The sequence below is a fragment of the Alligator mississippiensis genome, chromosome 5, assembly GCF_030867095.1.
Source record: "Alligator mississippiensis isolate rAllMis1 chromosome 5, rAllMis1, whole genome shotgun sequence".
Lineage (NCBI taxonomy): Eukaryota > Metazoa > Chordata > Crocodylia > Alligatoridae > Alligator > Alligator mississippiensis.
In genome coordinates, this window is record NC_081828.1 from 159,958,957 (window position 1) to 159,972,377 (window position 13,421).

The window sequence follows — 13,421 nt, forward strand, 5'->3', positions numbered from 1 at the left end:
TTATAATACAGTGATAATAGTATGCTATTATCTAAAACTATTACTACTAACAACAACATGTATTTTAATAAAATATTTTCCAATATGCTCAAAGCACATTTCTCTGAGCTGAGGTCTTTTCCAAGATCCCTAAACAATTTAGATATCCAGTTCCAATTTAAATTAAGAGAAGCCGCTATAATTCTAAGAAGTTTTGAAAATCTTGCTGTCCAATAATTGTATGGTTAATGCAATGACTAACTGTTTGCAACAACATAGAACAGTTATGGAATGAGCTAGGACAGAGCAGGCCAACCTGTGGCATAAGTGCCACTGCCCCTATGTGTAGCAAGTCGCATATCAGGAAGGGGACAGGCAGCACACCAGTAGATAGGGCAGGAAGCAGGAGGCGGAGCAGGAGATCAGGCAGGGAGCATAGCACAGGAAGCAGAAATCAAAGCAGCAAATTGGGCAGAGGAAGGGGATTGGAGTACTATTCTGTGCAGGGGCGGGATGGTATAGGGCGAATATGAGGCACACATGCCAAAAAGGTCAGTCCCCACTGAAAGAGAGCATACCCTTTTGATGTATTGCAGCGGAAATATTACTGCTGGAAAGCAAGACCAGAAATAACAGCAGTTGGCAATATGGAGTAATGCTAGGGGTGTGGATGAGAGAATCGAAATCATGTCATGGCTGGCCACAAGGATGTATATACCCACTGCTGGAAGTAAAGATGGTAAATTTGTTTCCATACTTAAAGAACTAGTTATTCAATGGAGATCAGTTGAGAGACTTCAGTTGATCATCCCCTGACTTATTTGTAAGGGTCATACCTGCAGAGCATTTTTAATGAGAGGTACTTGACTTTAGAACTATGAGTGGACTGAAGAGCTGTCAGCATGCACTGGAGGTGTTAGTTTATTTATTTTACAGGCTTTTAGATTTCTTAAAAAGAGTAATGGCTGTATTAAAACAGTTATTCAAATTTCTCAAAACATTTGCAAAATGTATTATGAACATTTCCTAATATGGCCAGGTTTTTTAAGTTTACGCAGTCTAGAGTTTTAATTTAATGATAACACCTATTCATGCAGTCTTTTACTGCTGTAGTACTGTTGGCAGCTGTTGGGAATTCACGAAGTAAACCCTTGTAGTGTTGACTTTAAGCATTTGGTTTACTTAAGAAGTTTCCAGTGCAAAGAATACATAGCCTTCAGCAGCAGTTGCCTAGGAGTTCCTTTCATCTGAATCTCTTTACAATGGAGAGCATTATGCTTATGTGTGCCTTAGTACCTTGTTCATGGTTTGCTACTGGAATGGCAACTATTAACAACAGAAATCCCAGTGAGACAAAAGTACAGCCGAAATATGGAGCCATGGCAATTCACACAATTGTGTAGGGAAGGAAAAGAAAACAAATGGACACCGTCACCAACAAATAATCTCTCCATACTGCTCTTTGATAAAAAGATACTACACTTATGCCGGGGTTCTACGTTAATTTTCATCAGGAAATACTTCAAAGAAAAGTAAGGTATCAAGTTAACTGAAAATAATAAATTTGTTTTGTCTGTACTGAGGATAATTAATCAACTGAAGGTAAGAAAAGGCCTGGCTAAAACTTGTAAGAAAAAAATACACATTGAGAGATGGCCTGGCCCATTAGCAGTAACAGATGTAAGTAAAACTTTCAAAAGTCTGTTAAGTGAGTGGTCCACTGAAGGTCAATGGGCTATAGGTTCTTTTGAAATTTATACCTATTAACTCCTTAATTTTAAAGAAGTTTCTGTAGCTGCTGTCAGGTGTTCAATTAAAGGCACTATGGGATCTGATCCACAATCTCAACAATCATGTCTCCTGCCAAGTCATACATTCGTGGCAGGAGGTGTGATTGTGGGATGGAGATCGGATCCTAATTGTACTCTCACATGCCTAAGCTCTCCCTGCACCAGCAAGTAGCAAGCAGGGTGCCTGGTGCACCTGTGGCTCATAGCATCAGTCAGCTGTCTGGTGCTCCCAGCCACGGGAGTACCACAGTGAAGGGCACTGATGTGCTCCTGTGCTGGGCGTGCTGATCAGCTGATCTGCACTCCCAGCCACAGAAGAGTACTAGAGCCCTTCAAGGCTCTGATGTACTCCCAAGCCTGGGAGGGTTGCTCCCTGCCAGCTCTCATGCTAAACATGAGTAGCAATTATAGGATTATTGCCAAAAAGCAGAGTACTGCTAAAGCTTCAGCTCACAATACCATTTAGAATTGTAGGAAGTAAAACTACGTTTTAATCTTTTTCCCTGGAGTATTTTTTTCTTATTCCCTCTTTTCCCCATGTAGAGTTCATTGTATGTTACCCAATAATAACTTTAGGTAACTTCAAAGGAGATTACCTCCTAAAAAATGTTCCACCAAAAATGTTATCCTCTTTCAAACTGTAGAAGTGAGAACTGATTGTTCAGAAAACCTCTGTCCTCTGGAATAATAATTTTAATTAGTAACTACTTGAAGTGGTTCATTTCAATGATGCCTTCTAAGGATCTAAGTAACATTGCTTTATTTATATGTTCTAAACTTTTATCACTTACCATGTAATACATACATAAGTTACAAGGGACATGCAAGGTAGAAAAAATAGATATGGTGTACCAACCAGGCAACTGTAGGTATTTGGAATCTTAGTTGCATAGGCACTCCTAGATCAATTTAGATCCGTCACCAAAGGCAAAGGCATTATTACCCAGATTTGTTCCATTTGGACACTGATGTAGAACTTACTTTGTAGCACTGCTGATGTAGTATAATAGTTGAAGGGAATGTTAGACACTACATAATCATCTGAGAGAGCAGCAAGTCTGTCCCTTACAAATACTGTTTTTCCTACTCCAGCATTTCCAACAAGCATCACTGGTTTGCCTTTCTCCAAAAGCAAATCAATAAAGTATTTCAGACATGCGGTCTCAGATGTATGAACAAGGACTGCCTAAAACATCAAAAGAAAAAGTAGTGACAATTCTAATTCTTACTCTAACTTTATCTTAATACAACATTTAAGTAATCTTTCAGTTTTAAAAAATATGTTAGGATAATGTTTTTATATCCATACCTATCTATCAGATACACCCTCCCCCAGGATTGTGTGTGTGTGTGTGTGTGTGTGTGTGTGTGCGCGCGTGCGCACACACGCACGCACGCACGCACCTGATAGATAGCACGCACACACCTGATAGATAGGTATGGATATACCCATTTAACTCAATTCTAAAATGAGTTAAATGGGATATAAATTTCTCTTTTTCTCAAAATACAAGTGGACTATTGGTCCACAGAAGTTTAACTGCTATGCTCTTTACATTTTCTATGTAGTTTATTGTTGAATTTCCTTTCAGAATTTCTCCTGCAATGAAACAGTTTGGCAAATAGGCTGCTAACAGATAAAATATTTTGCATCAGTAGATACGTATTTCAACCTCCCCACATATCCACACCAAGAAAATCTCTCCTTTTGTTTAAGATCCAACCCCTCAGAAACTTAATACACCCCCCCCCAATCTAAGTGTTTGAGAATGCTACCCATATAACTTATACAAAAATACAAAATATTTTAAAAATTTTCTTAAGACAACTAGTAAAACTTTGCGCTCCTCTGCTCATGGGTACTCAGGCTACCACTATTGCATATACCAGCACACTATAACTTTAATCCTTGTCTTACAGGAATTCCAGCTTTCTTAATTATACTCTTAATGAAACTGCTCTCTCCCAGAACAATGAAAATCCTTAGCTGTAATATGGAAAGAATTAGTAAATGAAAGAATACGACCCTGGATAGATGTAACATTGGAAGTGCTACAAATGTTTCACCTTTTCAAAGTTCTTCAAAAATGGAACACTTCAGCTGTAGACAGAAGTACAGACACCTACTGTGCCCACCCCAAGAGCATTTCAATATCACTGGGAAGATATATATGTAACAGTATGCTCTCCAGCCAAGAGACATGATATGGGGTGTTTCTCCGTCCTGTGACTCCAATCCCCCCATACCCTGCCATGGGAGGGCAAGAATGGAGCAAACAGCCAATGAGTGATTGCCTGTGCACTTGTCTTCCTGTCTCCCAGTTCTAGAGGCAGAGAACCAGGGAAGGAATTGATTTTTCCAATCCTGAGGCTGGAGGGGATAATTCCTTGCATGCCCCTCAGGTTCTGGAGATTGGATTGTCAAGGATGGCTTAGAGGTCTCCCAATGGAACTGGGAAACTAGAGAAAGAGGTATGCAGGGATCTTTGTTCTCAAGTTCTAGCGATGGTCGAGCACACAGGAAAGCACTCACTGGCTGTCCACCTCACTTTCTCCCTCCTTGGGGGAAGGAAAGGGAGTTGGAATTTGAGTGGAGAACTGTAGGATGCCAGAGGACTGAACAACCCCCTGTTGCTGTTCATACAGTACGTAGATATAATGGGAAGCATTTCAGAATAGTTTCTGTTTCATACAGGGCCAGTTGGGACTGCTTTGGCAATTTTTCAAGGGATTCATGAAGGGGTGTGCATTTGTACACTCATCCTTTAAGTGTTTCAAAAGCATGTGAAGCACTTCAAATGTTATATCTGTCCAGGGCCTGAGTGTAGATTAAGAGTGAGGGGTGGGTAAGGTTGTGGTATACAATTTATGATATACAGCAGTTAGGAGTTTACTTTTACCATGAACATTCAATAATTTGATTGTCTTGTAGGGTCAGCTTCCTTATCTATAAAATGAAGTTCATAATCACTTTCAAACTTTAGAGGGTATTAGGAGGATGAATGTGCATTTGTGCAGTACTTTTACAATGACAAGGGCCAGAAAAGTGCAAAGTGTTCTTTTCATTGTCCCCAGCATCCAAAACTACAGGAGTAAAGACTCAGTAAGAAAGATCTCCCTAAATGATTATATTTGAATAATATTATTTTCATTTAGTTAAAAGAATAACAGAAACCATGAAAAAACTAAAGCCCCAAATTATAAAAGCCTGTAACACAAAGATATTGTACCTGTAAAGGTGTGTCTGGATCCATTTCAAATTTTGGAATTTTATCAGTCCATGGCAAGAATTTCTTGGTCTTGGGGTCAAGATAATAATCAAAAATTGTACCCTGGGATGGAAATTTTATTGCTTTCATCTCCTTGAGCCACCAGCGGCTAAATTCTGCTTGATAATTGGAAAGCTATAAAAATATTAAATGTTATTTCACTGTTTAAACTCTTCTACTCCACTATGTTATGCATTCAGTATGAAATTCTTACACATGTAAATATGTATGCATGAAATAAAGACTCAAACAGAAGTTCTGTGTCAAGCAGAAGCATACAAAACTTGAAGGCAGTTTATAATACTGTGATACAATTTCCAGGAATCAAGGTTACCGAAACTGTATCAAACTGACAGCAAGTGGGCCTTCTTGGTTGGAACAACTAATGCTCAAGAGGCCAAATTAGATCTAACTCAGATTAAACTCAAGCCACTGCTCAGCCCAGCACAAATTTATATAGTGGTGAGATCACAAGGCTGGCTTGTTTCAACCAAGCCCTTGCTGCACTTCTTTTCAGGCGGAAAGTAGAAAAAACACTTAAATAATCTAAATACCCATCTAGTTGCTGTGGTCAGTCTATTCTTCTAGGTTGAATATCTGCCCAGGTTTCCAGTGAGACAGCCTTGATAATCAGCAGCAATCAACTCTATCAGTGCCATTTCCTATTTCTACATTAGCCCTTTTATACCTGTTTTGGGTCTTTGTCTAAACCTTATCACAAAGCCCTGCAGGCTACCCCTTATCTGCATTAATATGGTGCCAGCAGAGAAATCTATCAAAGATTTTAAGGATGTTATTTGACAGAACAATCTTAGCCACTGCATATTGGGCATTTATTTAAACACTTCAAAGCTGTCTATACAGGAGTTAATTTAGTGCAACTTAAAACATGAATTTGGACAGGTCGAGACATAAACCTCTATTTAGATGCACTTGTTGTGGGGTAATTTTCTTTTTTTAGCTAAGCTTTTTAAAAATTTTGCCAGGAATTTAATATAGCTATATACATATAATTGATGGGATTTTCTCATGTAGACAATATTCCTCAGATGTAAAAATTAGCTCAGGGAGAGCTCCATCCTACCACAACTAGGCTGCTAGACTCATGGACAGCATAGCTCTGCATAGCCCTTTTGGCTGAAGAATCACAGTTCAGCCCTAGTTTAATCAACATTACCAATGCATCACAAAATGATTTGGCTATTACAGTATTATCTAGCATACCTGGTCTTGAAAAAGTGCACCACCAAATGACCAAATACATGCAAAAACAAAATAGATTTCATAGAGCTCTCTTGGGCAGTCAAGAGGAACATTTTCAGGGGTCAGCAAACAATCCAACAGAGAGCAGAGAGTCTGTAATACATAAGAAATAAACAGGAGTAAAGAAAGTGATCTTGGGATTCTCACTTCTTGAGTTGGTGACAGTGACTCTAGTGGTTATAAAAAATTAAGCACAGTCAAGATTTAAATAATCATCAGACTGCAAGGCCCTTGGCATGTTTCAGTATTGTCTACAATTTCTTCAGGGTGTAGGAGGAAATCTTGAGGACTTTACCTCCACCTGGTATTCCAGAGTTTTCTTCTGAAATGAAATTTTGGTAAAACTGACCCAATTTCCTAAAGCATTTAATCAAAACATGATGGCACCAGAAATTTCTCCAATCAACTCTACTTACACTCTAATTCAAAAAATTTCAAAATGAATGTATGTATTCTGGGATGCAACCTTGAATTAGTGGATCACATTTTTCCCCACATAAATCCTGCTTTAGTGAGGCACTGATGACAGACATTTGAAGTAATTAAGACAATTACTCGCACAAATAAAATTGAGCATGAACATAATCATTTAGTGTGTCAAGGACTCTGGGTTTTGATGAACAATGTTCAGCAGAGAAAAAAGGCTATTGCAATCTTCAGCTTTAATATTCTCTATCTTTCAATAACTGGCATCAAAGTTTTAGTTATTCCTTTCCTTTTTCATGTCCTTGTGACAAAAGTATTGAGCAGAATTCACAGATCCATTGGAATCTGATAGGCCACACCTTATCACTTCTACTATGGCCTCAAACTTGTGATGTCTAGGCTGTCAACTGTGCACCTCAGCACCTGTTTTGCTGAACATCAACAACATGACTTTTTTCTCTTTCTGAGATTTTTATCTGATCCTCCAATAACCTTACATACTTTTCAGATGCACCTATTTTCACAGCTTACTTTCACTTGTGCTGAAAATAAGCCTATAGATTTCAGAAACTTTGTTATCTAAAATACAGGTCAGTAAATATAATACAATTCTAATGCAAACCTGCACCATACTATTCTCAGGAATATGGGTGATCATTTTAAAACTTGTTCTGAGATGATCCAAGCAGGGAACCACATATTTATCAAAAAGAATAGTCAAATTAGCTTTCTCAGATTGATGACTTCTTGTTTCTATCCAACTGGCAACATACCTGCAAAGATAAACAGGAAGAGATAAGATTTTGGAGAGCAGATGTCTAGAATGGAGTTCCTTTCCAGATTTCCTACACATATTAGTTTTAAAGCCTTTAGAGAATTGTGTTGCAAGTTCCTGACACACTTGTAAATATTTACCAGTAGTGTTTTGTAATAGTACACAAATATAGCTAGCCCTAGTATACTAGTAATTGTACTTGCTTGTTCAAGCAAAATTAATCTTATCCATTACATTTCTAAGGAATGTTATGGCAGCTCAACACAGTGGTACATTATTTGTCTTGGCTATATTGTTCATGCTAGGGAGGATAGGAAAGAGTGGCACAGTCCCTATGTACCAGGATTGGGCTCCAGGGGCCTGGCACCATCTGCTCCCACTGGGATTGTGCCTCAGGGACCTGACACTGCCCCCTCCCACCCTCATGCACTGGCACTAGGCCCTGGGGGTGGGTGGGAGGGGTCACTGCCTCCTCCCAGCCTCTTATACTGGGACTGGGCCCTGAGGTACAAGGGACTAGGCCTTGTGGCCCAGTACTACCCTGCAAACTAAGGTTGGATACTTGATCCAGCACACAGAGTCTGGGACTCCATGTGAGTCTAGAAAGTGCCATGGGCTGAATCTGGCCCATGGGCCAGGGGTTGAGCACCCCTGGTAAACATGATCTAGTTTTGTCCAAATTATTTTTTTGCAGTACTGTTCATAATCTAGGACAACTGGAAAAAAACAAAAGTGACTATAAGTAGCATACAGAGACAATCAGTCACCCTCTAATCCTAACCACAATTAGCATCTAAAACTCTGTTAACATCAACCTTCAGGGACATAAGGACATGTACCTACAATTAGACTAGTACTACACTTGGCTATACTGATACACACTTGGTGATAGGTCTAATCTGTTCAATGTTTCTAAACTTACATGAACAGACAATCAAGAATGTTAATCAGATATTTTCTAAACTGGTAGTAAACCCTTTATAGGTATAGTATGGTCATTCAAAATGGTTCCTGGTACTCCTTGGTCATCCCTCTCAATCCCATCTCAATACCTGTCAATTGTTATTGTAGATTGTACCGAATACATTATTTAATATCAGCCCACCATTGTCCATTCACCTTGGAATACAGCTTACACCTCTAGATCAAATTCCAGCTGTTTGCACTCAACATGTAATATACTTAGGTTGCACCACACTTAACTCAGGTTTGCAGATTCAGTTGTGGTCATTAGGTACTATTACAATACAAGTAAGCAGAGATTGTTTAAGGGTCCAAATTTCAGTATTTCATCAACATTGCAAATGTTAACAAAAAAGTCTTATGTGCTGGCTGAAAATATTAAATATTGATAATAGCTCACAGAAAAATTGTACTGTGACAAAAATAAGGAGGGATGATTTTTTATGAAAACCTTTGTCAAATTCTTTTGGACTAGCCTTTCAAAGCCACAAAGATAACAGGGTGTGGATTTTCTCTAAATTTATGTCTAAGCCATTAAGAGACTAGACTATCAACTTTTACATTTACACAAAAAACGAGGGGATATGAATATTCTTTATATAGATGCATGTTCATTATTCGTGTGATTAAACTGCATGAAGTTATGTCTCTAACATAAATCAAACAAGGAAAATGTTATACAGAAGAATAAGACAAATAGAAAAAATGGGCTGTCTTCCCTCAAACTATAATCTTTATAACAGATATCAGTGGAAGATGAGAAGTTAGTTACAAAAGACTGATGGATGTCATTGATGGGACCATTCAGCTTCACAGCTAGAGGCCTATTTCTTGCAGGTGCCAAGCTTGTACTCTAAACATCTAATGATCCAGAGCCCAGGCTGAGAAGAACAAGTGAATCAGTGGCATAAAGGCTATATAAAAATAGGAACAGCGAATATAACTGCTGGTAACTTTTGGCATGTCTACATTTGTTATTGTATTTGTGCACCTAATTAGTTATCTCTATATACTAAAAATTATTCAACTAAATTCAGCTAAATTGTTCAGGAAAGATAGGAAGTGGGGAAAAGAGGTGGTTGTTCTAGGCATAAAAATACGTATGCTGGTCCTGAGGTGCAGTATAAAACAGGAGATAAACTGAAAGTCTCTAGGGTCAAGTTCAAAAGGGAGAATAGCAAGGGGGATGTCATAGTGGATGTCTGCTACACACCACCAAACAAGGAGGAAGAGCTCAACAAGACTTTATTTAAACAATTAATCCAAGCTTCCAAATAGCAGGATCTAGTCCTCAAGGGAGACTTTAAGTATTGTGACATCTGCTGAGAGGGTAATACAATACAGGCAGTACTCGACTTCAGTACGGGTAGCCCAACAAGTTCCTGGAGTGTGCTGAAGATATCTTCTTGGTATGGGTGGTAGAAAGGCAAACCAGGAGGAAGCTCTTCTTTAGTTGCTGTTCACAAACAAAGAGATATTGACTGGATTATTTTTCCTTGGAATTGGGTGTGAAGGTGAAAGCCAATTTGGGTGCAAGAGATCAAGAAATTATAACATTCAGGATCCAAAGGAAAGGAGAGCACAAGTATAAAAACGTTGGACTTCAGAAAAGCAGACTCTAACACACTCAGGGAATTGGCAGCCAGGAGCCCCTGGGAGGCGAGCCTGAGTGAATACAGTGTCCAGGAAAGCTCGCTGTACTTTGAGGAGGGCATATTAAGGTCACAGAAGCAAGGTATCTCCATGAAATGACTGAACAGGATGTGCACAGGAGATCAACTCTAAAATTCTTCAGTGAACTGAAACTGAAAAAGGAATCCTACAGGAAGTGGAAATGTGATTATATTACTATATTTATTTGCATACTACACAAACCATATTCCCAAAAAGTACTGATTCAGAATTGGAATGCATGTCTTAAGGAAATTGATTTCTGCACCAGGATGGAGGCAGAGGGCTTTGCTCAGCACGCACCCATCCTGGGTTGAATGCTTCTGATCTCATGGAGCTTGGGCAGAGCAATCTTGTCTGCACCACTCCCCCTCCTCCTCTGCCAGCAGCTATAGGTTTAACCCTCTTACAGTCACTGTTCTTAACCTTCTCAAAGCCTTAATTAGGCAACGGCTGGGAGAAAGTTAAACTGATAACTGTTGGCAGAATAGCAGGGGGAGGGTGTGTAACACCGATGAGAGGACTCTGCCCCTGCTCCAGGCAGATGGGGCAGTTGTAGGGAAGTGTATAAGAGTATTGCATGGGCATGTAGGGAGAAAACCAGGTAGGCCAAGAAACAATTTGAGATGCAATTGGGAAGAGATGTAAAAGGGAATGAAAAGGATTGTAGAAGCAGGTAGGAAAGATAATCCGAAGAGAAATGTCGGCTCCTTACAGAATGCAAAATGTAATCTGTTATGGATGGCCTGGAGAAGGCTGAAGCATTTAATGCCTTTACTTTGGTTTTCACAAATAAAGTCAGCTACCATATGAGAAGTGCAGTTGGCAGCAAAGATAGGGGAGGAGATAAGCAACCTATAGTTGTGTAAAAACAGGTTACTTAAAGAAGCTAGAGTTTTCAAGTTAGCAGAAGCAAACAGGACGCACTCCATAGTACTGAAGGAGATGGCTGAAGTAATTTCAGAGCCATCGGCTATTAGGCCTGTGAGAGCAGCAAATATCCGATTTAGCTTCGGATTCGGTCGATTAGGAGGGACAGCGATTCAATTTTAGTTCGAATCACTGCCACAATTTGGGCTGAATCTTCTCTGAATCAAACAGACAGTGGCAGCAATGCCAGCAACGGGGGCATGGCAGTGGTGAGTGGGGCCTCATACCCACCCACTCCCCCACCCCCCATGGCTGCCCTGCCCAGCTCCAGCAACCCGGCACTTAAAAGCAAAAAAAAAAAAGCCCCACCCTCACTGGCTGCAGCAGTGGTGATCAGGGTCTCTGGGGGCTCATGGCAGAGCCCCCACTGTGCAATGCGGGGCAGCGAGGATCGACTCCCCTCCCCCCCCCCCCCCCCCGCGCCTGGCACCCATGCGACAGCTGTTGCATCATGTGGGTGCAACGTGGCTTAGCAGGGTGCTGCAGGGCTTCGTGCACTGTCTGGGAGCTGGGGCTGCTCGGGCTGAGTGCTGCCAGGCTCCAGCTGACTGCTGGAGCCGCCCCGGCTCTGGGACAATGCACAGCATCCTGCTAAGCCAGGCTGCACCTGCGTGATGTGACAGCTGCCATGCGGGTGCCAGGTGGGAGGGCCGATCTTGGCTGTCCCCTGCTGTATGGTGGGGGGCTCTGCCACAAGCCCCCAGAGACCCCAATCGCTGCTGCTGGTGAGTGCGGGTTGTTGATTTTTTAAAGTGCTGGGATGATAGGGCCGGGCAGGGCAGCTATGGGGAGGGGTGTTCAGGGGGACTGGGGGATTTGGCAGGGGATGGGGCTGGGCAGGAGTACCCCCCATGGTCCCCTCCCCACTCCTCCAGCCTCCCTGTTCCCTATTGCCTGGGTCCAGCTTCCTGCAGTGGCAAGCAGGGACTGCCTGAATTTCTAAATCGATTTGGAGGCTTCCAAATCAATTCAGAGGTTTCCTATTCAATTCAGACCTTTTAATGGGTCTCCAATTCAATTTCAAGATTCGGCCCCCGAATCTGACTGGATCTCCTCCAAATCGAATCGGCTACTGAAGCCTCGCACAGCCCTATTGGCTATCATCTTTGAGAACTCATGCAGGTCAGGTCAGGTTTTGGATGACCGGAAAAGGGAACAAGGACAATCAGAAGAATGACAAAGTAGTTAGTCTGACCTCAGTAAGGGAAATATTATGGAACAGGTCATCAAATAGTACATTTTTAAGTACCTGAAAGAGAACAAGGTGATTAGAAAAAGCTAGCATGGATTTATGAAGAGCAAGCCATGCCTGACCAACTTGATTTTCTTCTATGTCAAAGTGACAGAGCAGTGGATATATTATGCCTGGAGAAGACTGAGGGGGTGGGTGGATTTGTTAACAGTCTTTAAATGCTCAAAGGGTGATTACAGAAAGGATGAAGATAAACTATTTGCTGTGGCCACAGGAGATGGGACAGAGATGCTTTGGAAGAACTGGATGCCTTTAAGTCAGCAGGCCTGGATGAGCTCCACCCGAGGGTGCTGAAGGCACTGGCCGACATCATTGCAGAGCCACTGGCGGGAATATTTGAACGCTCGTGGTGCACGGGCCAAGTCCCGGAGGACTGGAAAAGGGCCAACGTGGTCCCCATTTTCAAGAAGGGGAGGAAGGAGGACCCGGGGAACTATAGACCAGTCAGTCTCACCTCCATCCTCGGCAAAATCTTTGAAAAAATTATCAAGGCTCACATTTGCGAGAGCCCGGCAGGACAAATTATGCTGAGGGGAAACCAGCACGGGATCATAGCAGGCAGATCATGCCTGACTAATCTAGTCTCTTTTTATGACCAGGTTACGAAACGCCTGGACACAGGAGGAGGGGTGGATGTCGTATACTTAGACTTCAGGAAGGCCTTCGATACAGTATCCCACCCCATACTGGTCAACAAGTTAAGAGGCTGTGACTTGGATGACTACACAGTCCAGTGGGTGGTGAATTGGCTAGAGGGTCGCACCCAGAGAGTTGTGGTGGATGGGTCGGTTTCGACCTGGAAGGGTACGGGCAGGGGTCCCGCAGGGCTCAGTCCTGGGACCGATACTCTTTAATGTCTTCATCAGTGACTTGGACGAGGGAGTCAAATGTACTCTGTCCAAGTTTGCAGATGACACAAAGCTATGGGGAGAAGTGGACACGCCGGAGGGCAGGGAACAGCTGCAAGCAGACCTGGATAGGTTGGACAAGTGGGCAGAAAACAACAGGATGCAGTTCAACAAGGAGAAATGCAAAGTGCTGCACCTAGGGAGGAAAAATGTCCAGCACACCTACAGCCTAGGGAAGGACCTGCTGGGTGGCAC

General features: G+C 41.7%; 1 protein-coding gene across 1 annotated transcript in view; it reads right to left on the minus strand.

Moving 5' to 3' along the window:
- The window catches only part of DNAH11 (dynein axonemal heavy chain 11), a 281,712-nt gene that overhangs the window by 137,029 nt on the left and 131,262 nt on the right, over positions 1 to 13,421 (minus strand). Inside the window, 4 exon segments of the mRNA XM_059728936.1 lie at positions 2,751 to 2,955; positions 5,000 to 5,173; positions 6,263 to 6,394; positions 7,350 to 7,500. Of these exon segments, the coding sequence (XP_059584919.1) occupies positions 2,751 to 2,955; positions 5,000 to 5,173; positions 6,263 to 6,394; positions 7,350 to 7,500 (662 nt within the window).